Genomic DNA, 24,179 nt, shown 5'->3' on the forward strand with positions numbered 1-24,179 from the left:
TACAACAACAACAACAACAACAACAACAACAATAACAATAACAACAACAATAATAATGGTAATATTCAAGTATATTATCTATACCCCAACCATCAGGCTGGGCTTCCCCAGCCACTCTGGGCAGCTCCTGACAGATGAAAAACAGAATAAAACCCTTTAAGATTTAAATCCCCTTTTTACAGAAAGGTTCAACCGTGCTGACATCCTCTTAATACGGACAAGCAGAGGAAAGTTTCCTTTTCCTTTTTTTACAGAAAGGTTCAACCTTACTGGCATACTCTTAATATGGACAAGCGGAGGAAGATTTCCTTTTTGGAATCATAAAAGCCTCTTTTTTGCAGAAAGGTTCAACCTTGCTGGCATCGTCCAAAAACGGTCTGTATTTCGAGATGAGTCGGGAAATGAGAGTACTCCTAAACATTAAAAAATAAAATAAAATAAAATAAAATAAAATAAAATAAAATAAAATAAAAAGCACTGGTTCTATGAAAATACGTTTGTGTGTAACGGTTTTTTTCTTCCTGAAACATTGAGAGTATCTAAAAAAACTGACGTCATCTTGCTCAGTGGCCGCCACAGCATGGAAACAGTTAATACAGTGTACGTGTTTTGTGCTGGATTGCGCCTATTTTTCCACCCACCACTGGCCTCCTTAGTGAGGTGTGTTTGCTGAGCCGGGTTTTCCTGGCAACCGTTCCTGGAAAGCAATGAAGTTGCAAAATACAGCCTTTAACAGTACAACAACAACAGCATTTCCCTTGGCAGACTGTCTTGGCCACAACCGACATCCTGGGACAATGCGCTGGGGGGCGGGAGCATGGAGGGAATCACAATGGACCGGAAAATCGAATTAATCCGAAATGCATTCCTGTGAACACACCCAGGGATGCTCTGCATGCCAGAGGCGATAACCTTTGTACTTCCAACAAACATCGACCGCATCAGCCCTGGTTCCCAAGCACCCTGGTTCCCAAACGCCTTGGTTCCCAAACACCCTGGTTTCTAAACGCCTTGGTTCCCAAACACCCTGGTTTCCAAATGTCTTGGTACCCAAACACCCTGGTTCCCAAGCGCCTTGGTACCCAAACACGCTGGTTCCCAAATGCCCAAAACCCAGAAGTAAGTGTTCTGGTTTCTGGACGTTTTTTGGAAGCTGAATGTCTGACGCAGCTGTTGGTGGTCCTTTCCGGGGTGCCTGTGCCAACTGGAATCTGCGTCTCGGCTTCTAGACATTTCGGACGTCAAACAGACTTCCGGAGCAGATTCAGTTTGCAGCTTTTTCGGTTTCTTTGTTTTCGCGACTGTGCGGAACCTGGTTCAGCTCCGGATGGATGGATGGCATTACCGCGGAAATGGATCAAAGCCCCCCATCCAATCACCACTGCAGGTCAGGGGGAAAAAATCCATTTTTATTTTTCTCATCTACAACTGTCTCCTTTATTTTATAGTACGGTCCACTGATGATTGCTTCCGTTTGATGGATCCACGAGAGTCCCTCAGAGCTGGTATTTCTGGAGCAGCTCGCTTTGCCACGCCCGTTTCTTGTTGGGGAACGAGGCGGGCACTCGGATTCTCCGAAAGTCCTCAATGCATTTGCCCAGCTCCAACTGCAGAGCCTTCCTCTCTTCGCCGGGAGGCGGCGGGCCACGCTCCAGCCCATTCTCCTCAACGCCCACCTGCTTTGCCTCCTCCAGCTTCTGGAGGGGTTTGGAGAAGTCCAAGGTGGTGGGCCGGGGCGGGCCGCACTCTTCAGGGGCCTCCGGCCACGGCAAGGACCCCCAAGATCCCCTGGTTTCCGGGAGGGGGTCTTGATCCGGAGGAGGGGGCAAAGCCGGATCTGGGTCGGGGGAGAAGTTGGCGGAAGAGAAAGGTCTCTCCTGGGTGGCCTCCTTGGAGCTCAGGGGTAGGTCTGGTGGGGCCGGTTTGGTGGTGGCCCCGGCTGGGAGCACGGGGGATCTTTTGAGGGTGGCAGTGGGGGGGTGCTCTGTGGCAGTTGGTGGGGCGTTTGGTGTGGTGCTGGTGGGGATGGTGGACGCTGGAGGAGAGAAGGAGGAGGAAGAAGCAGGAGAAGGAGGAGGAGAGGAGGAGAAGAAGAGATGAGTAAATAATAATGATGAATATGGGGTCAACCCACTCCTCCTACTTCTTTGTAACCCCCAGCCTCCAGCCTGCCTTCAGTCCCAGCAGGGGAGGGCTTTAGCTTCTTACTGTTCCTTATGCCCAAGACTGGTGCATCTTTATTCTTTGAGGAGAGCATCCCATGGGTCTTAGCCGGAAGCCTTGAACTTCAGATATTCAAACGCACCTGTAACCAGCTTCCCGCCATGTGATTTCCGCCTCTTGAGAATCTTTTGTCCGTCTACTGCGTTTATTTCTCCCAATTTAAACTCTAAAAGGGTGATTTTCTTGAGCATCTCACCTGGAAGCACGGATGCCGCATCTGTCCGGAGGTCCAAAATGGGCTCAGAGGAAGAGGCGAGGCTTTTCCGGACGTCCTTCTCTGTTCCCACCGGTGCTGCAGAAGGCGCCACGCTGAGCCAGAGGCTTCCTGGGGGGGGGGTATAAATAATAATAAATTACTACTACTACCACCACTACTACTACTACTACTACTACTGAGAGAGAGAGGACTAAGATGAGCATCTCCCTCCCCAACTTTATTTCCAAGTTGCTGAAAATACATGTAACCAACAATCGTCATATCCAGGCATGTCCAACTTGAAGTCGGCTGCGATCTACAATCCAATATCAAAACTGGCAGGGACCAACCAGGGTAGATTGTCGTTGTTGTTATTAGGGATAAGGGTTAGAGAGAGGGATAGGAGTTAGGGACAGGTATTAGGGATAGCCCCTTCATGGATCACTGACTTGCCGTGGCGAAGGGGCTTGAATAACTCAGAGAAGCTATGAGCTATGCCGAGCAGGGCCACCCAAGATGGACAGGTCATAGTGGAGTTTTGACCAAACGTGATCCACCTGGAGGAGGAACTGGCAAGCCACTCCAATATCCCTACCCAGAAAATTCCATGGACAAAGACAACAGGCATATAAAAGTTATGACGCTGGAAGATGAGCCCCTCAGGTCGGAAGGCGTCCAACATGCTACTGGGGAAGAGTGAAGGACAAGTACAAGTAGATTCAGAGCTGATGAAGCGGCTGGGCCAAAGCCGAAAGGACGCTCAGTTGCGGATATGCCTGGAAGCGAAAGGAAAGTCCAATGCTGTAAAGAAAAATATTGCATAGGAACCTGGAATGTAAGAACCATGAACCTGGGTAAGTTGGATGTGGTCAGAAATGAGATGGCAAGAATAAATATTGACATCCTGGGCATCAGTGAACTAAAATGGACGGGAATGGGCGAATTCAGTTCGTATGACTATCATGTCTACTACTGTGGGCAAGAAACCCGTAAAAGAAATGGAGTGGCCCTCATAGTCAACAAAAGAGTGGCGAAAGCTGTACTGGGATACAATCTAAAAAATGATAGAATGATCTTGATACGAATCCAAGGCAGACCTTTTAACATCACAGTAATCCAAGTTTATGCACCAACTACTGGTGCTGAAGAAACTGAAATTGACCAGTTCTATGAAGACTTACAACACCTTATAGAAATTACACCAAAGAAGGATGTTCTTCTCATTATAGGAGATTGGAATGCTAAAGTAGGGAGTCAAGAGATAAAAGGAACAACTGGCAAGTTTGGCCTTGCAGATCAAAACGAAGCAGGGCAAAGGCTAATAGAGTTCTGTCAAGAGAACAAGCTGGTCATCACAAACACGCTTTTCCAACAACACAAGAGACGACTCTACACATGGACATCACCAGATGGGCAGCATCGAAATCAGATTGATTATATTCTCTGCAGCCAAAGATGGAGAAGCTCTATACAGTCAGCAAAAACAAGACCTGGAGCTGACTGTGGCTCAGATCATCAGCTTCTTATAGCAAAAGTCAAGCTTAAACTGAAGAAAGTAAGAAAAACCACTGGGCCGGTAAGATGCAATCTAAGTCAAATCCCTTATGAATACACAGTGGAAGTGAGGAAGAGGTTTAAGGATTTAGATTTGGTGGACAGAGTGCCTGAAGAACTATGGGTGGAGGCTCGCAACATTATACAGGAGGCAGCAACGAAAACCATCCCAATGAAAAAGAAATGCAAGAAAGCAAAGTGGCTGTCCAATGAGGCCTTACAAATAGCAGGGGAGAGAAGGCAAGCAAAATGCGAGGGAGATAGTGAAAGATACAGGAAAGTGAATGCAGATTTCCAAAAAATAGCAAGGAGAAAGAAGAAGGCCTTCTTAAACGAGCAATGCAAAGAAATAGAGGAAAACAACAGAATGGGAAGAACCAGAGATCTGTTCAAGAAAATTGGAGATATGAAAGGAACATTTCGTACAAAGATTACCATAATAAAGGACAAAAGTGGTAAGGACCTAACAGAGGCAGAAGACATCAAGAAGAGGTGGCAAGAATACACAGAGGAATTATACCAGAAGGATATGGATGGCTCGTACACCCCAGGTAGTGTGGTTGCTGACCTTGAGCCAGACATCCTGGAGAGTGAAGTCAAATGGGCCTTCGAAAGCACTGCAAATAACAAGGCCAGTGGAAGTGATGGTACAGTGGTGCCCCGCAAAACGAATGCCTCGCAAGATGAAAAACCCGCTAGACGAAAGGGTTTTCCGTTTTTCGAGGCGCTTCGCAAGACGAATTTCCCTATGGGCTTGCTTTGCAAGACGAAAACGTCTTGCGAGTCTTTTCCCTTCCCCCCCTTTTTCTAAGCCGCCAAGCGCCGCTTAGCCACTAACAGCGCTAATCTGCTAATAGGGATGCTTCGCAAGATGAAAAAACCGCTAGACGAAGAGACTCGCGGAACGGATTATTTTCGTCTTGCGAGGCACCACTGTATTCCAGCTGAACTATTTAAAATTTTAAAAGATGATGCCGTTAAGGTGCTACACTCAATATGCCAGCAAGTTTGGAAAATTCAGCAGTGGCCAGAGGATTGGAGAAGATCAGTCTACATCCCAATCCCAAAGAACGGCAGTGCCAAAGAATGCTCCAACTACCGCACAATTGCACTCATTTCACACACTAGCAAGGTTATGCTTAAAATTCTACAAGGAAGGCTCAAGCAGTATGTGGACCGAGAACTCCCAGAAGTGCAAGCTGGATTTAGAAGAGGCAGAGGAACCACAGACCAAATTGCAAACATGCGCTGGATTATGGAGAGAGCTAGAGAGTTCCAGAAAGACATCTACTTCTGCTTCATTGACTATGCAAAAGCCTTTGACTGTGTCAACCACAGCAAACTATGGCAAGTTCTTAAAGAAATGGGAGTGCCTGATCACCTCATCTGTCTCCTGAGAAATCTGTATGTGGGACAAGAAACTACAGTTAGAACTGGATATGGAACAACTGATTGGTTCAAAATTGGGAAAGGAGTACGGCAAGGCTGTATATTGTCTCCCTGCTTATTTAACTTATATGCAGAATTCATCATGCGAAAGGCTGGGCTGGATGAATCCCTAGCCGGAATTAAGATTGCCGGAAGAAATATCAACAACCTCAGATATGCAGATGACACAACCTTGACGGCAGAAAGTGAGGAGGAATTAAAGAACCTTTTAATGAGGGTGAAAGAGGAGAGCGCAAAATATGGTCTGAAGCTCAACATCAAAAAAACGAAGATCATGGCCACTGGTCCCATCACCTCCTGGCAAATAGAAGGGGAAGAAATGGAGGCAGTGAGAGATTTTACTTTCTTGGGCTCCATGATCACTGCAGATGGTGACAGCAGCCACAAAATTAAAAGACGCCTGCTTCTTGGGAGAAAAGCAATGACAAACCTAGACAGCATCTTAAAAAGTAGAGACATCACCTTGCCAACAAAGGTCCATATAGTAAAAGCTATGGTTTTCCCTGTAGTGATGTATGGAAGTGAAAGCTGGACCATAAAGAAGGCCGATCGCCGAAGAATTGATGCTTTTGAATTATGGTGCTGGAGGAGACTCTTGAGAGTCCCATGGACTGCAAGAAGATCAAACGTATCCATTCTTAAGGAAATCAGCCCTGAGTGCCCACTGGAAGGACTGATCGTGAAGCTGAGGCTCCAATACTTTGGCCACCTCATGAGAAGAGAAGACTCCCTGGAAAAGACCCTGATGTTGGGAAAGATGGAGGGCCCAAGGAGAAGGGGACGACAGAGGACGAGATGGTTGGATAGTGTTCTTGAGGCTACCAGCATGAGTTTGAGCAGACTGCGGGAGGCAGTGGAAGACAGAAGTGCCTGGCGTGCTCTGGTCCAGGGGGTCACAAAGAGTTGGACACGACTAAACAACAACAACATTAGGGATAGGGTGGTTGTTGTTGTTGTTGTTGTTGTTGTTGTTGTTGTTATTATTATTATTATTATTATTATTATTATTCTCCAGCAGCTTGTCAGCAGGCCGAAGGAGCTATCCTGATGTGAGCGACTGATTTAAAGATTTAAAGATTTAAAATCTCAAGCTGTCGGCGGGGCTGCTAAGAGAGGGGCTTTTTTCCTCTTATAGCTCAGTCCCTTCTCTCAGGCTAATAGGATTATGGGAAGGCAGGAGAAGAAGTGGCCCCAGAGAAGCTGGAATGACCTACTAAAAACAATTGGCGGGTTGAACATGGGACCCAGCTCTACATCTCTTTTAAGCCAGATTTTTCCTTAATTGAAAAGATCACTGTACACATTTAAAACCGCTGGCAGGAATGTGAAGGTGCTTGTTATGTCAAATTTTATTCTATCTTTATATGTGATTTGTATAATTATTTGGAAAATACGGAGATGCAGTTAATTGTGGGATATGGTAAGAACTCGTGAAGGAAAGAAGGGAAAAAGTCTGAGGGTTCTAAGAAAGAAAGAAAGAGAGAGAGAGAGAGAGAGAAAGAAAGAAAGAAAGACACGGAGAGAGCAACAGAGAGAGAAAGAAAGAAAGAATCTGGCTTGCACTTTTTATAGAGACTTGAGAGAAAGAGAAAGAGAAAGTGGAACTCTTCTTACCTGGGAAATGGGGGTGTTCTCCTGACACCTTTTGGGAATCCTGACAAGCCGGAGGACCTGGAGGAAGGAAGAAAGGGAGAGAAAGTAATCAGCAAATGGCAGCTTTAGAGAAGATCAATCTCATAACATAACAATCTCCCATTTCAGTTCCAGCCGGCTGCTATTATTCAAATAAAGGCTGGATAGTGATTTTAGGAATTCCCGTTGCTGTTTTGAAACACACTGGTATCTTCTTCTTCTTGTATTAAATGCTTTATTGGAAATAATAATAATAATAATAATAATAATAATAATGTAATTTATTATTTCTACCCTGCCCATCTGCCTAGGTTTCCCCAACCCCTCTGGGGAAATTAAAGAAAAGTGTATGAAAATCCCAAACGAAAATACCAAAGAATATCAATATTTGCTCAATCCATTCTTGTTAAATTCCTATGACCTCCTGCCACCTCACCATGTATTTCCTGATCTGATAAACTATTAATCTCTATTTTCTCCCTTTTTAGATTGCTTTTTCAAATTTCAAAAAAAGGCAAAAAATCAAAGTTATCTGTCTTAAAAAATAGACAACAAAAAATTATCTCTATTTTCTTTTTAATAATCTTTGCCAATGTTATACTCTCTTATATTTGCACATCCAAACACAGGAGTTGTTCGAACATTGCCGCTGATATCATCATACTGCAATAATCCTCTAGTTATTTTCTGAACACATCCCATTTTTGAATAAATCTCAGTATTACCTCTGTTTTTGTCATTTTTGCAAACTCCAACGACTTACTTTGCCACTCTCATTTTGTTGGGATTTTCTCTCCCTTCCAATTCGTTGCGATGAATATTCTTGCTGCTTCCGTCGCATACAAGAATATTCCTTTTTGCATTTTTTTGGTATGTCTGGGCCTGGAATCCCCAGAATAAAATGTAAAGCTGAAGAAATATTATTATTATTATTTTTAAAAAATCAAATTGATGAAAGCCGCGTCAAGCCGACCACGTGCTTTCTTAGCATCCTATACCCTTTTAAAAAATTCTGGCTCATCTAGGTTTTTTTTTAATGGGTTGTTGGTTTCGTTTTGATTTTATGCATTTGGTATTTTATGCAAACCACCCCGAGACCTTCGGGTATCAGGCAGTATGGAAATTAAATAAATAAATAATAATAATACTTGTCTATGATTTGTGCTAGAACAAAGCAATGATCTTTAATAATAATAATAATAATGGGCAAAGTTAACAGAGAAACCGAGAAACTGTCCTGATCAAACCTTTATTAGAAAATGGGGCATGTATAAAAAATATCTCATGGATTATTGTAGGTATATGGTGTCTGTGGCAGCCTTTGAAGAACATCTGTGATCCAAGATCAGATATTATCGTCAAAATTCAACTGAGAGAACAGAAATACATAGTGCGTTAGACAAAGAAATGTTGAAAGATGATAGACGTTAGAACGTGATGTAATGGAAAAAATATCCCAATTTTCCTTTTTGTTATGGACAAACCTGGTTTTACTTTTTATTTTTTTTCCAGATCAGGACAATCTTTTATTTGCATCAGCCGCTAGCCATAGCATTAAAGTACTGAAGATAGAAGTTGAAACCTGATGGTACAAAATGCCTTTTGGAGGTTTACATCAACAATCAAATAATAGATCTTATAAAAAATAAATAATAATAATAATAATAATAATAATACTTGTCTATGAGACGTGCTAGAACAAAGCAATGATCCTAAATAATAAGAATAAGAATACTTGTCTATGAGAGGTGCTAGAACAAAGCAGTGATCTTAATAATAAGAATACTTGTCTATGAGATGTGCTAGAACAAAGAAATTATCTTTAATAATAATAATAATAATAATAGGCAAAGTTAACAGAGAAACCGTGAAACCACCCTGATCAAACCTTTATTAGAAAATAGGACATGTATAAAAAATATCTCATGGATTATTGTAGTGATATGGTGCCTGTGGCGTCTGCCATGTTGCCTCACTAGAAATCCCCGTATGATGTGTCTTGTGCAGTTGAACCAATCACGCAAGATTCATTCCCTATTCATAGATCTAGAACACTGACAATAGAAATCCAGGGACATGAAATGAAATCCGGGGACGGATTTGTAAACCCCGAGACTGTCCCTGGGAAATGCCGACATCTGGCCCCGGAAACGGGGGATTAGGCCCCCAAAACAGACTTTGGACATAAGGCGTGTCAGGAAAGGCATACAATATTGAACTTGCGTTACCCCCATATACCCCTCCCCATTTGCGACGTGCTAGTGATGTCGTGGTGATGTCTCAACGATGCTATGTGAAGTGTACAGTGGTACTTTGATTTAAGACCGTAATCCATTCCGGAAGTCTGGTCTTAAAACGAAGCGGACTTAAACCAAAGCATGCTTTCCCATAGAAAGTAATTGAAAATGGATTAATCCGTTCTAAACAATGGAAAACACCTGCTAAGACAGCAATTTAACATGAATTTTACTATCTAACGAGACCATATATCCATAAAATGAAGGCAATAATCAATGTAAAGGTAAAGGTAAAGGGATCCCTGACCACTAGGTCCAGTCGTGGCCGACTCTGGGGTTGTGGCGCTCATCTCGCTTTATTGGCCAAGGGAGGCAGCGTGCAGCTTCTGGGTCATGTGGCCAGCATGACTAAGCCGTTTCTGGCGAACCAGAGCAGCGCACGGAAACGCCTTTTACCTTCCCGCTGGAGCGGTACCTATTTATCTACTTGCACTTTGACATGCTTTCGAACTGCTAGGTTGGCAGGTGCAGGGACCGAGCAACGGGAGCTCACCCTGTCGCGGGGATTCGAACTGCTGACCTTCTGATCGGCAAGTCCTAGGCTCTGTGGTTTAACCCACAGCGCCACTCGTGTCCCTAGAATAATCAAAGTACTGTGCTATAAAGCAAATAAGACAGTAGTGTAGATGAAAAAAATTAACATTTTTTTTCTTACGTGCACTGATGATAGTCATTGTTTGGATGGGGGGCTTTTATCCATTTCTGCAGCCAGACAATCAACCAGTTCCACACAGTCACAAAAACAAGTCACAAAAACGAAATCACAAGCCACAGTCACAGATCAGTCCCATAAAATGAAGTCACAGTCAAAAAGCTGAAAAAGCCACACAAACCAAAATGCAAAAAAATTAGCAAAAACTAAACCTCCAAATATCACCTCTGTGTTGCGTGGGTGCTCGAGACTCAACAGCTGGCAGACTCAACAGGAAGCCTCTGATTAGCAGCGAGGGACTCAATTAACAAACGAAACACACTCAACAGGAACCAGATGATGAAAAGCAACCCCTAAAACAGCAGCCGGGCCCGACTTATATCAAAAAAATGAATCAGCCCCGAGCAGTCATTTCCAGGTTGCAATTGGACTTAGTCCAAAACGGAGTTATAATAGACTGGACTTTAGTCAAGGTACCACTGTATTCTGGGGGGAAGAAGGAAGTTTTAAAAGCTGACATCGCCCCATGCTCGGGGTTCTTACTCCTGGGCAGACCTGTGGTGCAACAGTAAGAATCATGGTCTACTGACCACTGTTTTGCTCCAAATTACCGGGCTGAGACTTCCTCCTTTTAATGACAGCATGGACCCATGGGGGACAAGTGCCCCGGTGAGCTAGGCTGTCAAGGAGTCACTCACCCTGGAATTTCCCCCCTTTACATGACATATGCATGATGTATCTGTGATGGGTTCATGGTGCTTGCCCAGGGGAGAAAGGGAGAACTGATAAAAGAGGGAGCATCCCTTTGTTTGGGGTGCGAGTCCTGTTGCAACTGTCTTTCGAATCAAGACCACCGTTTTGCTTCTATATTCCTGGCAGGCATCTCGGTTTGGTGATCCGAGGGAATTCCCCTCGGCAAAATGGATACATCATCACAGACACACCCCACATGTCACAGCGTCCAAGTCCATGATTCAGAGAAAGCCGGGGAGGAGGGTTGCGCTACTCAGAAGGCTCCAGAGAGGGTTCAGTTCGGGAAGCGAGGGAGGAGAGGCCAGAGGGTTTGTTGGTTTGTCTACACTCTACAGGGAGGATCGAGGGAGGGTCGCTTTTGCGTGTGTTTGGGTTTGGCTCGGCCGGAGCGTCACTCACGGTAGAAGACGTATTCGGCGTACGAGGTCCAGATCTTGCCGTCCGCCGGCTCAACGGCGCAGGTCCCCGTCGAATTGCTGGCCACCATCTGGAACCCGGCGCCGGCCAGCCGGTCAAAGGCTTGCTCCAGGAATGTGAACTTGAGGTAGTAGCGGGACGTGTAGTGCCCCGGCGCCCGGTCGGGGTCCCGACTCTCGTTTAGCGCCTCACCGAAGACCTCCCTGGCCAGTGCTGTCTTGCCGCAGACTGTGATCCTTGCCACCCGGCGAAATTTGGCGTCTGCCTGGCCATCCCGGCCCAGGGCGTACGAGCCCCGGTAGGCGATGGTGATGAAGCCGGGTATCCTTGTGCTTTGTCCGTCAGGCAAGATTCCCGGGGCAGGCCCAGGGGAAAGATCCTCGGAGTCACTTTGGCCCTCCTCGTCTGAGTCCTGCTGGCCGGTTTTGGGCGCCAATGTCCGGGCCAGCTCAGGGAGTTGGAAGTACTCGGCTTCGCGCTGCAGCCGGCCCCTCTCTGGGAAGTTTTCCGGCAGCACAAGGCACCGGTCTCTCATGTAGTCGAGGATGTAGCGGAAGAGGAAGCCGTCTCGGTCGACAAAGACGCGGTTCTTGCTGTCGCGGGCCAAGGGCCGGGCACCGTTGTGGGTGAACATCTCCCAGAGCAACGAGTTAGGGACGCTCAGCAGAGTGCTGCGCCGAGTCAGGTAGACTTGACCGCCAACGTTCAGCTCCACAATCTCCGGGAAGTCTGAGCCGGGTTGGGTGCTGCCACCGCCGGGGTCTGCCAAGGCCATTTCCTACTCACCTGAAAAAGAACCAGCCAGAGAAGAGGCATTAGGGCAGCCAGATGCTGCGACCCGCAGGCCGTTTGAATGAACAAATGAATATTTGCGTCAGCCATCAGCCAGTGCTGGATTTATGTATAAGCTCAACAAGCTCTAGCTTAGGGCCCCACTCTCTTGGGGGGTCCCCAGAAAAATTTAAAAGAAAAACTGGATGCACATTTCCAAAATATAAGATAAAAAAACAAATAAAAGTATTGTAATTTAGATCATGTTTGTGTGCTGTTTGTATACACAGTATACAGTACAATGAATTGCAATAAAATTATACAATTGAATGGGTATTGGGTAGATGCATTAATATAATTAGTCCTGTTGAATAATTTTTTTATGGACAGGCGTGTATAGTATTGGCATTATTTATGAATGGGACATATTACTAGAAATACCATATTTTACACTCACTAAGTGTCACAAGGACACAAAGGTCTGCTGTCCCCATGAACAGTGTGGACTACAATGGTGATATTGATACTATATAAAAAAACGCCATCAAACCTCACTCTGCTTGTCAATATTCGGAGGATGCCAGCAAGGCCGAACCTTTCTGTAAAAAAAGGCTTTTATTATTCCTTTTTGTTTATTTATTTATTTTATTTATTATTTTATTATTCCAGCGCCAAGGGCCTTTCGGCGGTTCCAGTGGTGTAGCGTGGGTTGTCAGCACCCGGGGCAAGGCAAGTAATTTGCGCCCCCTAACCCGTGGATTTGCGCCCCCTAACCCATGGATTTGCCCTAACCCCAGATGTTGCGCCCGGTGCGGCCGGCCCCCCCTGCACCCCCCACGCTACGCCACTGGGCGGTTCCCTCACTGCGGGAAGCAAAGTTACAGGGATCCAGGCAAAGGGCCTTCTCTGTAGTGGCACCTGCCCTGTGGAATGCCCACCCACCAGATGTCAAAGGAAAAAACAAAAAAAAAACTACCAGACTTTTAGGAGACATCTGAAGGAAGCCGTGTTTAAGGAAGCTTTTAATATCTGAAGGACTATTGTATTTTAATATTTTGTTGGAAGCCGCCCAGAGTGGCTGGGGATATGCAGCCAGATGGGCAGGGTAGAAATGATAAATTATTATTATTATTCCAAATAGGAAACAGCCTTGTATTAACTACAATTGCATTGTACAGGTTATAACACTTAATTCCACATTAATAAAGATATCTATAATTATTAGTCATTTGCCTCATAGATCATCTATTATTCTTTCATGTTATAGCACATTTCTAGAGACTAAACTAAGAGTCTTTGTAAATGGTGTTTCTAAAGGAAGTTTTGTTATTGCCCAATGGGTTTGCATTATTAATTCTATGAATAAAAATAATTCAGCACACGCGGATTTAAGCGCCCAGCCACCCCCACCCTGCCCTCCGCCTTGAGCCGGCCTGCCAAAGAGCCACGTGTCCCGTCGTCACGTGTGATCTACACAGAGCCGAGTCTCCCAAGAAGAGGGGATTTTGCGCCGCGTCCCAAGCGGCTCCCCCCCTCGGGTCGCTTGGTTCCTCGCGCAGGATGCGTCCGCACCCGTCGGAACGCCCTGACGCGCGCACAGACTCCGGGCAGGCGAAAGGGTGCAGCGCGCGTGTGAATGGCGGCGAGCTTGGGGTTCCTTTCTTTCTTGCCCCCTCGAGGAACTGCTCCCACAGCTCGGGGTTCCACCCAGGACTTGTGGGGCAGAGAGTTCCTGGCATCCTGCGGCGCAAAAGACCCCGTGGGAAAGAGCTGGGGAAGACCGAGGGGGCGCCGGTTTGGGTCCACATGCTCCGCCGCCGCCCCGCACCCACCCAGCAACTCCGAATTCTCTCCTTTCACCTTGCCAGCGGCTGGTCCTCTCCAAAGCGAGCGCGCCCAAGCGGCAGCCTAGGAACCGCCGCGGGTGCTCATCCCGCCTCGGCCCCCCTCCTACTGGAGCCGCTACCCCCGCTCCACACCGGTTTGGGTTCATATGCCCCAACCCCCGCCCCCACCGAATTCTCTCCTTTCGGATGCGTCCGGTCCCACCTTTCCTACCGGTCCTCTCCAAAGCGAGCGCGCCCACGCGGCAGCCTAGGATTTGCCGCCGCCGCCGCCGCCGCCGCTCGTCCCTCCTTGCCTCCCCCCACGGGAGCAGCTAGTCCCGCGCCGCCCCCGAGCCGGGCGCATCCAGAATGGGGAGCCAGGAGGGACGGAGAGGCGCGCCGTGCGACTCAGCGGCGAGGGCGCGTAGATGGCTAGCGGCCTGCAACGTCCACGCTCCGCGCTCGCCCCCGCTACCCCGGCGCGCCTCCTCTAGCCCCCAGCCCGGTCTGGCCCCGTTTTTATCTGCTGTAAGCCTCGGCAGCCCCCCCGCCCCCTCCGATCGCTGACGGCACGCTCGGGGGCGGAAGCGCATCATCCAACAGTCGCCTCGGGTACCCAAAGAGGGCAGCCGACTGCTCGCTTTTCTCCGCGCTAACTGGGCTAGGACTAGGGGTTACAGATAGGGATAGGGGTTTAGGATAGCAATTAGGGATGTACAAAATTTTATTTATTTTATAGCTCGGTCTCTGGAGGATCACTTTTGTTTGAGGGATCAGAGGTCTCGTTAGAGGATAATTCACCTTCAAATGGCAATTTTTAAAAAAAACCTTTAAAAACCAATTTAATATTTTTTTTAAAAACACCTCATTGAATTTTAAAAATCCGATTTTCATTTTAAAAAATCTGGGTCCTGGGCATGGAAATCGTTTCCTTTCAGGTGATGGGAATGGCCACCCATCGTCTCCCAATATTTTTTTATTTTATAGTATGGTCCATGGAGGATCGCTTTTGTTTTAGGTAGCAAAATTAGAGAGCAAATTCTTTTTAAAAGTAAAACAAAAAAATTATTGCATTTTATTTATAAACAGTAACCAAAAAAAGGTGAAAATACATTAATCCTTACACTCACATATATAAAAAATAAAGTAATGCATTTAAGAAAAGATGGAAAAGAAAAAGAATATAAAAGATTGTTTTCGTTTGACGGATTGACGGTCTCATTAGAGAGCAAAATTATTTTCTTTTTTTACAAAATAGTCTATTGCATTTTTTGAAAATTTACAAACAATAACAAAAAAGTGAAAATAAATTAATCCTTATATCCACATATGCAAGAAATAAAGTAATTTTGTTTAAGAAAAAAGGGAAAAGGAAAATAATATAAAAGATTGCTTTTGTTTGAGGGATTGACGGTCTCTTTAGAGCAGTGTTTCCCAACCGGTGTTCCGCGGCACACTAGTGTGCCGCGAGACGTTGCCTGGTGTGCCGTGGGAGGGAGGCGGGCGAGAGCGCAAGGCTTGGGGCGGCAGCTGGCAGTGCGGAGCACGGGGCGCCCTTCGGAGGGCTCCGCGTGCTTCGGGCAACAGGCTGCCACCCCAAGCCTTGCGCGCCCGGCGGGAGCTCCTGCCGGGCGCGCAAGCCTTGCAGACACTCGCCCGAAGCACGGGGAGCCCTCCGGAGGGCTCCCTGTGCTTCGGGCAACAGGCTGCCGCCCCAAGCCTTGCGCGCCCGGCGGGAGCTCCGCGCGGGGCAGACATCTGCAGCTTAGGGAGCCCTGCAGGACTTCCCCGCAGGGCTTTCCAAGCTGCGGATAGCAGCCTGCTGCCCCGCACGAGGGGCGCTCTTAAGCAGAGCGCCCCTCGCGCGGGGCAGACATCTGCAGCTTGGGGAGCCCTGCAGGACTTCCCCGCAGGGCTCTCCAAGCTGCGGATAGCAGCCTGCTGCCCCCCACGAGGGGCGCTCTTAAGCAGAGCGCCCCTCGGGCGGGGCAGACATCTGCAGCTTGGGGAGCCCTGCAGGACTTCCCCGCAGGGCTTTCCAAGCTGCGGATAGCAGCCTGCTGCCCCGCACGAGGGGTGCTCTTAAGCAGAGCGCCCCTCGGGCGGGGCAGACATCTGCAGCTTGGGGAGCCCTGCAGGACTTCCCCGCAGGGCTTTCCAAGCTGCGGATAGCAGCCTGCTGCCCTGCACGAGGGGCGCTCTTAAGCAGAGCGCCCCTCGCGCGGGGCAGACATTCACAGCTTGGAGAGCCCTGCAGGACTTCCCCGCAGGGCTCTCCAAGCTGCGGATAGCAGCCTGCTGCCCCGGACCTGTCCTGAAGGCTTGCAGCGGGAGGAGGGCTTTCCTCCCCACCGCCAACATTCAGAATGCTGTTCTGAATGTTGGCGGTGGGGAGGAAAAACCCTCCTCCCACCGCAAGCCCCGGGAAGAGAGGAGAAGCTGTGCGCCTTCTCTTCTGTTCCCGGACCTCCCACCGCAAGCCTTCAGGACAGGTCCCAGAACAGAGGGGAAGGTGCGCAGCTTCTCCTCTGTTCCCGGGGCTTGCGGTGGGAGGAGGGTTCCCCGCTGTCCCGGAGATTTCCCTATGGGCTTTCGTCTTGCGAAGCAAGCCCATAGGGAAATTCGTCTTGCGAAGCCGCTAAAAAATCGGAAAACCCTTTCGTCTTGCGGGTTTTTCGTTTAGTGAGGCATTCGTCTTGCGGGGCACCACTGTACTTTATATATAGTCAATATAGGCACAGAGTTAATTTTTTAAACATTTTCTAATGGTGGTGTGCCTCGAGATTTTTTTCATGAAACAAGTGTGCCTTTGCCCAAAAAAGGTTGGGAAACACTGCTTTAGAGAGCAAAATCCTTTTTTAAAAAAAATCCTTAGTGCATTTTTTAAAATATTTTTTTAGAAACCACAGAGCCTAGGACTTGCTGATCAGAAGGTTGGCTGTTTGAATCCCCGTGACGGGGTGAGCTCCTGTTGCTCGGTCCCTGCTCCTGCCCACCTAGCAGTTCGAAAGCACGTCAAAGTGCAAGTAGATAAATAGGTACTGCTCCGGCGGGAAGCTGCTCTGGTTTGCCAGAAGCAGCTTAGTCATGCTGGCCACATGAACTGTGTAGGAATATGGTTGTTTGTGCCTATAGGGAAAATGGGCACATGAGTGGAAATTTACTGCAGTCTGACCTTTTGGCAGGGCAGGCTGTGCTGGGCATGATCAGCGCGTGAACACCTCATGCTAGCCCTGGTTTACACAGTATACCCTGATAATGGTGTGATTTCCATGTATGGTAATGTCTTTAACTGCTGAGTTTATACAATGTTATAAGTTTTGACTGTTGAATAATAAAATGCTAGGCCGCAGCAGCTAGAGGCCAAATTGAGAGTTCAGTTGTTGCTTGCTAGGTCTTTTGAATCCATCTTGGTGTGAGACTGATTTTCTTATGACGAGCAGGCCCTCATCATTTGGTGCCCCGTGTGACTAACTTCGGACTCCACGTTGTTTCTCATCGTCCAGCACTCACCACACGTCTTTCATCCGCTTCGGATCCCGGTGAGTGCTCCCTTTCCTTCTGCCATTGTGGAGCAGTCTCTTCCGGACTTCAACTGATTTTGGACTTCGGGACGCTGCGGCCCTCTCTGCACTTACAACGCCCGGCTAGGGTTTCAGGTACCACTCATCCTCTCTTTGGAGGATGAGTGGTGAGTGCTCCCTTTTTTCGCTCCATTTCATCCTTTGTGAATCCCGGTGACTGCTTCTTCTTTTTCCACTACTCTCACTATCATGGGGCAATCTCTTTCTGCACCACAGAATAAATTTTTTGATGACCTTAAGTTCCTACTTACCAGTAACAACCTTGTTGTACTTGATGCCGATCTCAAGGCGCTTATTCAAGCTTTGGACACCCACTGCCCCTGGTTTCCTCAGGATGGCACTTGGGATTTAAATGACTGGGAAAAAATAGTCAAAACAAAACAAATTCCTTCCAGTAGCACCTTAAAGACCAACTAAGTCAGTTCTTGGTATGAGCTTTCGTGTGTATCTGAAGAAGTGTGCATGCACACGAAAGCTCATACCAAGAACTGACTTAGTTGGTCTTTAAGGTGCTACTGGAAGGAATTTGTTTTGTTTTGACTATGGCAGACCAACACGGCTACCTATCTGTAACTGGGGAAAAAAAGGACATTTTTTCCACAACCATCCTCAAATTGATATCAAAGTTTTGCATGCCTGGTGTAAAGCCTACAAAGCTATGTCGAGCTTAACTCCTGCAAATATCCTCTTGGCTGCCTCGTTGCCTGTCTCACCTGTCCTTTTGGCTCCTCCTTCGTCTCTGCATCCCACGTTGCCTTCTTTGAATCTTCAGGTTTATGTACCTCCTAAAACACCGGATTTCTCTCCTTCGGCTCCTCCTGTCTCACCACTACCTCCACCACTTTCTTCGCTTTCTGCACAGCCCTCTACCACTCCTCTTCAAGAATCTCTTCGTGCCGCTGCTCCGTTGCTGGCTTTTGATTCTGCCACCCCTGCTCGGGCCCACCCGACCTCCGCGCCTCCGCCTGCCCGACCCAGCTGCACCACCTACAGCCGCGCTGCCATGGCTTCGTCTCCCTCCCAGGTGCGCCAGAACTACCACCAGGACTGCGAAGCCGCCATCAACCGGCAGATCAACCTGGAGCTCTACGCCTCCTACGTGTATCTTAGCATGTCCTACTATTTTGACCATGATGATGTGGCCCTGAAGAACTTTGCCAAGTACTTCCTTCACCGGTCCCACGAGGAGCGTGAGCATGCAGAGGAACTTATGAAGTTGCAGAACCAAAGAGGCGGCCGCATCTTCTTGCAGGACATCAAAACACCAGATCGTGATGACTGGGAGAGTGGATTGACAGCAATGGAGTGTGCTTTGCACTTGGAAAAGAATGTGAACCAGTCACTTTTGGAACTGCACAAGCTGGCAACTGACAAAAATGACCCCCATTTATGCGACTTCATTGAGACCCACTACTTGGATGAGCAAATCCATCAAAGAACTGGGTGACCATGTGACCAACTTGCGCAAGATGGGAGCACCAAAATCTGGAATGGACTTACAGTCAGTGTACCTGCCCTTCTCCCAGGAAGAATTTATGCATTTGATGATGACAGCCGTTTCTACTCAAATAACTTTTGCTGATTTTTTGGGAAAAATTATTCACAATCCCCCTAGAGACCCTCGTTTGTCTTTCCTTACAGGGCTGCGATATGTCCTGCGGACTGCCTTGTCCCCCCTGCCCTTACCCTCCGCCCTCACTGTTCCACCAGATCCAGGGGGGGTGGTCGTGTGGGAAGAGGAGGGGGAATGGAAAAGTTTGTATACTACTGAGCAGTCCTCAGCACAACGTGCTGAATTGGCAGCTGTAATTTTAACATTCCAACAGTTTGCTGACATCCCTTTCAATCTCATTGTGGATACTCAGAATTTTACGCCTGCTGAACTTCATTTCAGGAAGGAAGAAGTACTGCAGCGCCCTCTAGTGTCTTATAGGTTGCTTCCAGATCCACAGTGGAAGGGTCCAACTTCCTTGATTTCCTGGGGTCGCGGATTTGCTGCCATTGACGTGGACGGAGAAATACGATGGGTTCCAGCCCTATGCGTTCGACCTTGGCGCTCTTCTGTTGCCTCACCTTCACCCAAGGGGACACCAACGCCTTGAAATTGTATTCTACGCTGTCTGCCAGTGATGACCTTCCACCTGATCTCAACCCGCACTGCAGCTGGAGACATCGCCACATTGATGTGCCCTGGATAAAGTCACCTTCCACAGCTGTTCCAGTGTTTCCTGGCATGTTGAAAGGCCATCTTCGTCCCTACCGCATTGGCCTTCCTCCCCCCGGGAAGCCACCGTGACTACCAATCACCCCTCGGTGGACACTGTGAAGCGCCGTTTTCGTCGTGCTGCTCTTTTGCAGAAGGCCCAGAGACTTGAACCTTATCATCAGATTTAGAACAACAATACGTATGTTAGGGACATAAATCATTTTGCTTCTATACTTAATCTTTCTGAATGTTGGGTATGTATGCATATTCCTCCCCAATCAAAGAGGTCTGGTATATTATTGCATGGTATTCCAGTAAATGCTTCATATAAGATTAGTAATAATATGAAAGATAATCGTACTAGTTCACCCCCTGTATTTTTGTCGCTTATAGAAACAGCGTCTCTTTGTTTTCATTTCAATCATAATAGTAGTAATTTTTTAGGTCATTATCCATATTGTAATTGGACCTATGAGTATGTTAATGGATCTTCTTGTTTTCTTAATGTTACCACTATGAGTGGTAGGCCAAAAGTTTTAGTTAATAATGTCACAACCTACATGACTTATGAACAACAGGCTGCGTGTAGAGATTTTTATGTTTGGTTTGATTGGATGAAGAAAAGCAGCAAATCTACATGTTTGCTCCAATCTGATTTATGGTTATTCTGTGGCACAAGAGCCTACAAAGAAATCCCCTCTGCCTTTTCTGGAACCTGCACTTTAGGAGTAGTCATACCCCTGGTGTATAAAATGGACAAGCTCCCAGCGGTCCGTTTGCGTAACAAAAGGGAAGTGCATTCACCTATTTCTCGATATACAGGGACAGCCATCTCTAGGTCTCTTCTGCCCTCTTTAGGTGCAGCTATGAATTACCGTGATCTGCATAAATTGGCAAATTGGACTGAAGCCTTGTTTAATTCTACCATCTTGGCTTTAAAATTAATTAACAATGAAATTTCAGAAATAAGGGAAGTTGCTTTACAAAGTTTTTATGCTTTAGATATAATCCTTGCTTCCAAAGGTGGAGTTTGTGCCTTAATTCATTCCCATTGTTGTATGTATATATCTGATCAATCGGCCAGTATTTCTGCTACTATTGATTATATGGCACAAATGATAGCCCATAATCCTTTGCATCCACCCGAAGGTTTTGATCCATGGGAATGGTTGTCTTCCTGGTTACTTAATAGAGCTTGGTTAAGAAAACTTTTGCTAATTGTAATTTTGCTTGTTGCAGGATTCATTGTGTTGTGTTGCTGCATTCATAGAATCATAGAATCATAGAATCATAGAGTTGGAAGAGACCACAAGGGCCATCAAGTCCAACCCCCTGCCAAGCAGGAAACACCATCAGAGCACTCCTGACATATGGTTGTCAAGCCTCTGCTTAAAGACCTCCAAAGAAGGAGACTCCACCACACTCCTTGGCAGCAAATTCCACTGTCAAACAGCTCTTACTGTCAGGAAGTTCTTCCTAATGTTTAGGTGGAATCTTCTTTCTTGTAGTTTGGAACCATTGCTCCGTGTCCGCTTCTCTGGAGCAGCAGAAAACAACCTTTCTCCCTCCTCTATGTGACATCCTTTTATATATTTGAACATGGCTATCATATCACCCCTTAACCTCCTCTTCTCCAGGCTAAACATGCCCAGCTCCCTTAGCCGTTCCTCATAAGGCATCGTTTCCAGGCCTTTGACCATTTTGGTTGCCCTCCTCTGGACACGTTCCAGTTTGTCAGTGTCCTTCTTGAACTGTGGTGCCCAGAACTGGACACAGTACTCTAGGTGAGGTCTGACCAGAGCAGAATACAGTGGCACTATTACTTCTCTTGATCTAGATGCTATACTCCTATTGATGCAGCCCAGAATTGCATTGGCTTTTTTAGCTGCCGCGTCACACTGTTGGTTCATGTCAAGTTTGTGGTCAACCAAGACTCCTAGATCCTTTTCACATGTACTGCTCTCAAGCCAGGTGTCACCCATCTTGTATTTGTGCCTCTCATTTTTTTTGCCCAAGTGCAATACTTTACATTTCTCCCTATTAAAATTCATCTTGTTTGTTTTGGCCCAGTTCTCTAATCTGTCAAGGTCGTTTTGAAGTGTGATCCTGTCCTCTGGGGTGTTAGCCACCCCTCCCAGTTTGGTGTCATCTGCAAATTTGATCAGGATGCCCTTGAGTCCATCATCCAAGTCGTTGATAAAGATGTTGAATAAGACCGGGCCCAAGACAGAACCCTGTGGCACCCCACTAGTCACTCTTCTCCAGGATGAAGAGTCACCATTGATGAGCACCCTTTGGGTTCGGTCAGTCAGCCAGTTACAAATCCACTGAGTGGTAGCATAGTCAAGACCGCATTTTACCAGCTTCTTTACAAGAATATCATGGGGCACCTTGTCAAATGCCTTGCTGAAATCAAGGTAGGCTACATCCACTGCGTTCCCTTCATCTACCAGGCTTGTAATTCTGTCAAAAAACGAAATCAGGTTAGTCTGCCATGACTTATTTTTCAGAAATCCATGCTGACTATTGGTGATCACAGCATTCCTTTCTAGGTGCTCACAGACTGTTTGCTTAATGATCTGCTCCAGAATCTTCCCTGGTATTGATGTCAGACTGACTGGGCGGTAATTATTTGGGTCCTCTCTTTCCCCCTTTTTGAAAATAGGGACAACATTTGCCCTCCTCCAGTCTGCCGGGACTTCGCCTGTTCTCTAGGAATTCTCGAAGATAACTGCCAGTGGTTCTGAGATCACATCTGCCAGTTCTTTTAATACTCTTGGATGCAGTTCATCTGGCCCTGGAGACTTGAATACATCTAAACTAGCCAAGTATTCTTGTACTATCTCCTTAGTTATTCTGGGCTGTGTTTCCTCTGCTGAATCATTTGCTCCAAATTCTTCAGGTCGGGCATTGTTTTCTTTATTGGAGAAGACTGAGGCAAAGAAGGCATTGAGGAGTTCAGCCCTTTCTGTGTCCCCTGTTTGCATTTCACCATCTTCTCCTCTGAGTGATCCCACTGTTTCTTTGTTCTTTCTTTGTTCTTCATTCAATGCCTACCATCTTTGTATGCCCAGTGTACCACATGGTGGTACAAACCGCAACCCGCCACAGGGATGACAAGAAGAATTTATGTTGCAAGTTATAAGCGTTTAGAAAATGAGACAAATGATTCTGTTTAGGTTTTGTTAAGAAAAAATTTATTTTTCATAAAACAAGTAAGAAAAGAGGGTATGTAGGAATATGGTTGTTTGTGTCTATAGGGAAAATGGGCACATGAGTGGAAATTTACTGCAGTCTGACCTTTTGGCAGGGCAGGCTGTGCTGGGCATGATCAGCGCGTGAACACCTCATGCTAGCCCTGTGATTGGTTTACACAGTATACCCTGATAATGGTGTGATTTCCATGTATGGTAATGTCTTTAACTGCTGAGTTTATACAATGTTATAAGTTTTGACTGTTGAATAATAAAATGCTAGGCCGCAGCAGCTAGAGGCCAAATTGAGAGTTCAGTTGTTGCTGGCTAGGCCTTTTGAAACCATCTTGGTGTGAGACTGATTTTCTTATGGCGAGCAGGCCCTCGTCAGAACTGGAAGCTGTACGCTGGCTCCCTCGGCCAATAAAGCAAGATAAGTGCCGCAATCCCAGAGTCGGCCATGACTGGACCTAATGGTCGCTTACCTTTTAACCGTCCTAAAGGGTGAAAATGAATTAATCCTTACACCCATGTATACCAAAAATAAAGTAATGCGTTTAAGGAAAAAATGGAAATGAAAAGAATAGGACAGAACATACTGATAAAAGAAAAAGAAAAAAGAAAATACACAGAATCGAGAGTAAAATAATTTTTTTAAAATCTATTGCATTTGACAAACAATAACAAAAGAGAGGTGAAAATGAATTAATTCGCAGGGAAACTGCGCAGCTCTGCATTTTAGCCACCAGAAGTTCAACCTCTGGGTGGGGAAGGATTTGAATCCAGAGGCCACGGGCCGACCCCTGGATCTTTGGACATCTGCCTTGTCACAAGAGATGCCTCTGGAACAGCTGGTGGAACACCTGAAGGTTAGGGTAGGGGCTGCAATGAATTCTTTTTTAAAAATTGGATTTTTAAAATTTATTTTTTAAAAAATAAAATTTATTTTAAATAACATTTTTGTTATTGTTATTAGATGTTGAATCTTACTATCAGGTTCTGGTGTTTCTTGTGGTTTTTTTAACTTTAAGTGTTATTTTTAACAATGAATGGAATAGTTGTAACACTTAAAATCTATTTTTTAAAAAAGGCATTGGAAAAATTATTATTATTATTGTGATGTTGTGAATGGCCCTTGATGGAATTTCAGCCTCCCCCCCCCCCCGAAATTCGCTTTCTTACTGGTTTGTGGGGTCAGCATTGAAGAAGGCCCAGCGGCCACAACTGGGGCGCTTGGCCCCATAAAATCGTTTATTTCCGAGACCCAGACCATAATCTGCTGGAAGTCTGCAGCTACAGTGGGACAGACATATGAAATTTCCAATTTTCCAGAAATACTGTAATCGAAAGAGGCACTGAATGACTATCAAAAATGTATCACTTATGAATGAATGAATGAATGCATGCATGCATGCATGCATAAAT

The 24,179-nt window shown here is 46.4% G+C and overlaps 1 protein-coding gene and 1 pseudogene across 6 annotated transcripts; one reads left to right on the forward strand and one right to left on the reverse strand.

Moving 5' to 3' along the window:
• Window positions 1-1,392: 1,392 nt before the first annotated feature.
• LOC309333372 (BTB/POZ domain-containing protein KCTD16-like) lies at window positions 1,393-14,791 on the reverse strand. Of its 5 annotated transcripts, none has more exons than XM_081846785.1 (5): window positions 14,003-14,791; window positions 11,156-11,959; window positions 7,037-7,093; window positions 2,420-2,548; window positions 1,393-2,035 (listed from the first exon to the last, which is right to left on the reverse strand). In XM_081846785.1, exons 2-5 carry the CDS (start codon window positions 11,946-11,948, stop codon window positions 1,497-1,499), a joined length of 1,518 nt encoding a protein of 505 aa, XP_081702911.1. In that variant the 5' UTR covers window positions 11,949-11,959; window positions 14,003-14,791; the 3' UTR covers window positions 1,393-1,496. The 5 variants fall into 5 exon arrangements, with proteins under 5 accessions (XP_081702911.1, XP_081702909.1, XP_081702910.1 ...); XM_081846783.1 differs by having other exon boundaries at window positions 13,994-14,791; XM_081846784.1 differs by lacking the exon at window positions 14,003-14,791 and adding an exon at window positions 13,805-13,976.
• Window positions 14,792-18,281: 3,490 nt separating this feature from the next.
• LOC309334252 (ferritin heavy chain pseudogene) lies at window positions 18,282-18,816 on the forward strand (annotated as a pseudogene). The gene has a single exon. The product of its transcript is annotated as a ferritin heavy chain pseudogene (transcript).
• Window positions 18,817-24,179: the final 5,363 nt, after the last annotated feature.

The sequence above is a fragment of the Podarcis erhardii genome (assembly GCF_964252035.2).
Source record: "Podarcis erhardii genome assembly, chromosome: Z".
NCBI classification, from domain to species: domain Eukaryota; kingdom Metazoa; phylum Chordata; class Lepidosauria; order Squamata; family Lacertidae; genus Podarcis; species Podarcis erhardii.

Bases quoted from the DNA above. Each gene is read 5' to 3' on its own strand.
- LOC309333372 (XM_081846785.1), bottom strand. From the start codon at position 11,948: ATGGCCTTGGCAGACCCCGGCGGTGGCAGCACCCAACCCGGCTCAGAC. The intron at 2,549-7,036 runs GTAAGAAGAGTT...CCCCCCCCCCAG, and splicing joins AGAACACCCCCATTTCCCAG to GAAGCCTCTGGCTCAGCGTG. The intron at 2,036-2,419 runs GTGAGATGCTCA...TCTCTCCTCCAG, and splicing joins TGCGGCATCCGTGCTTCCAG to CGTCCACCATCCCCACCAGC.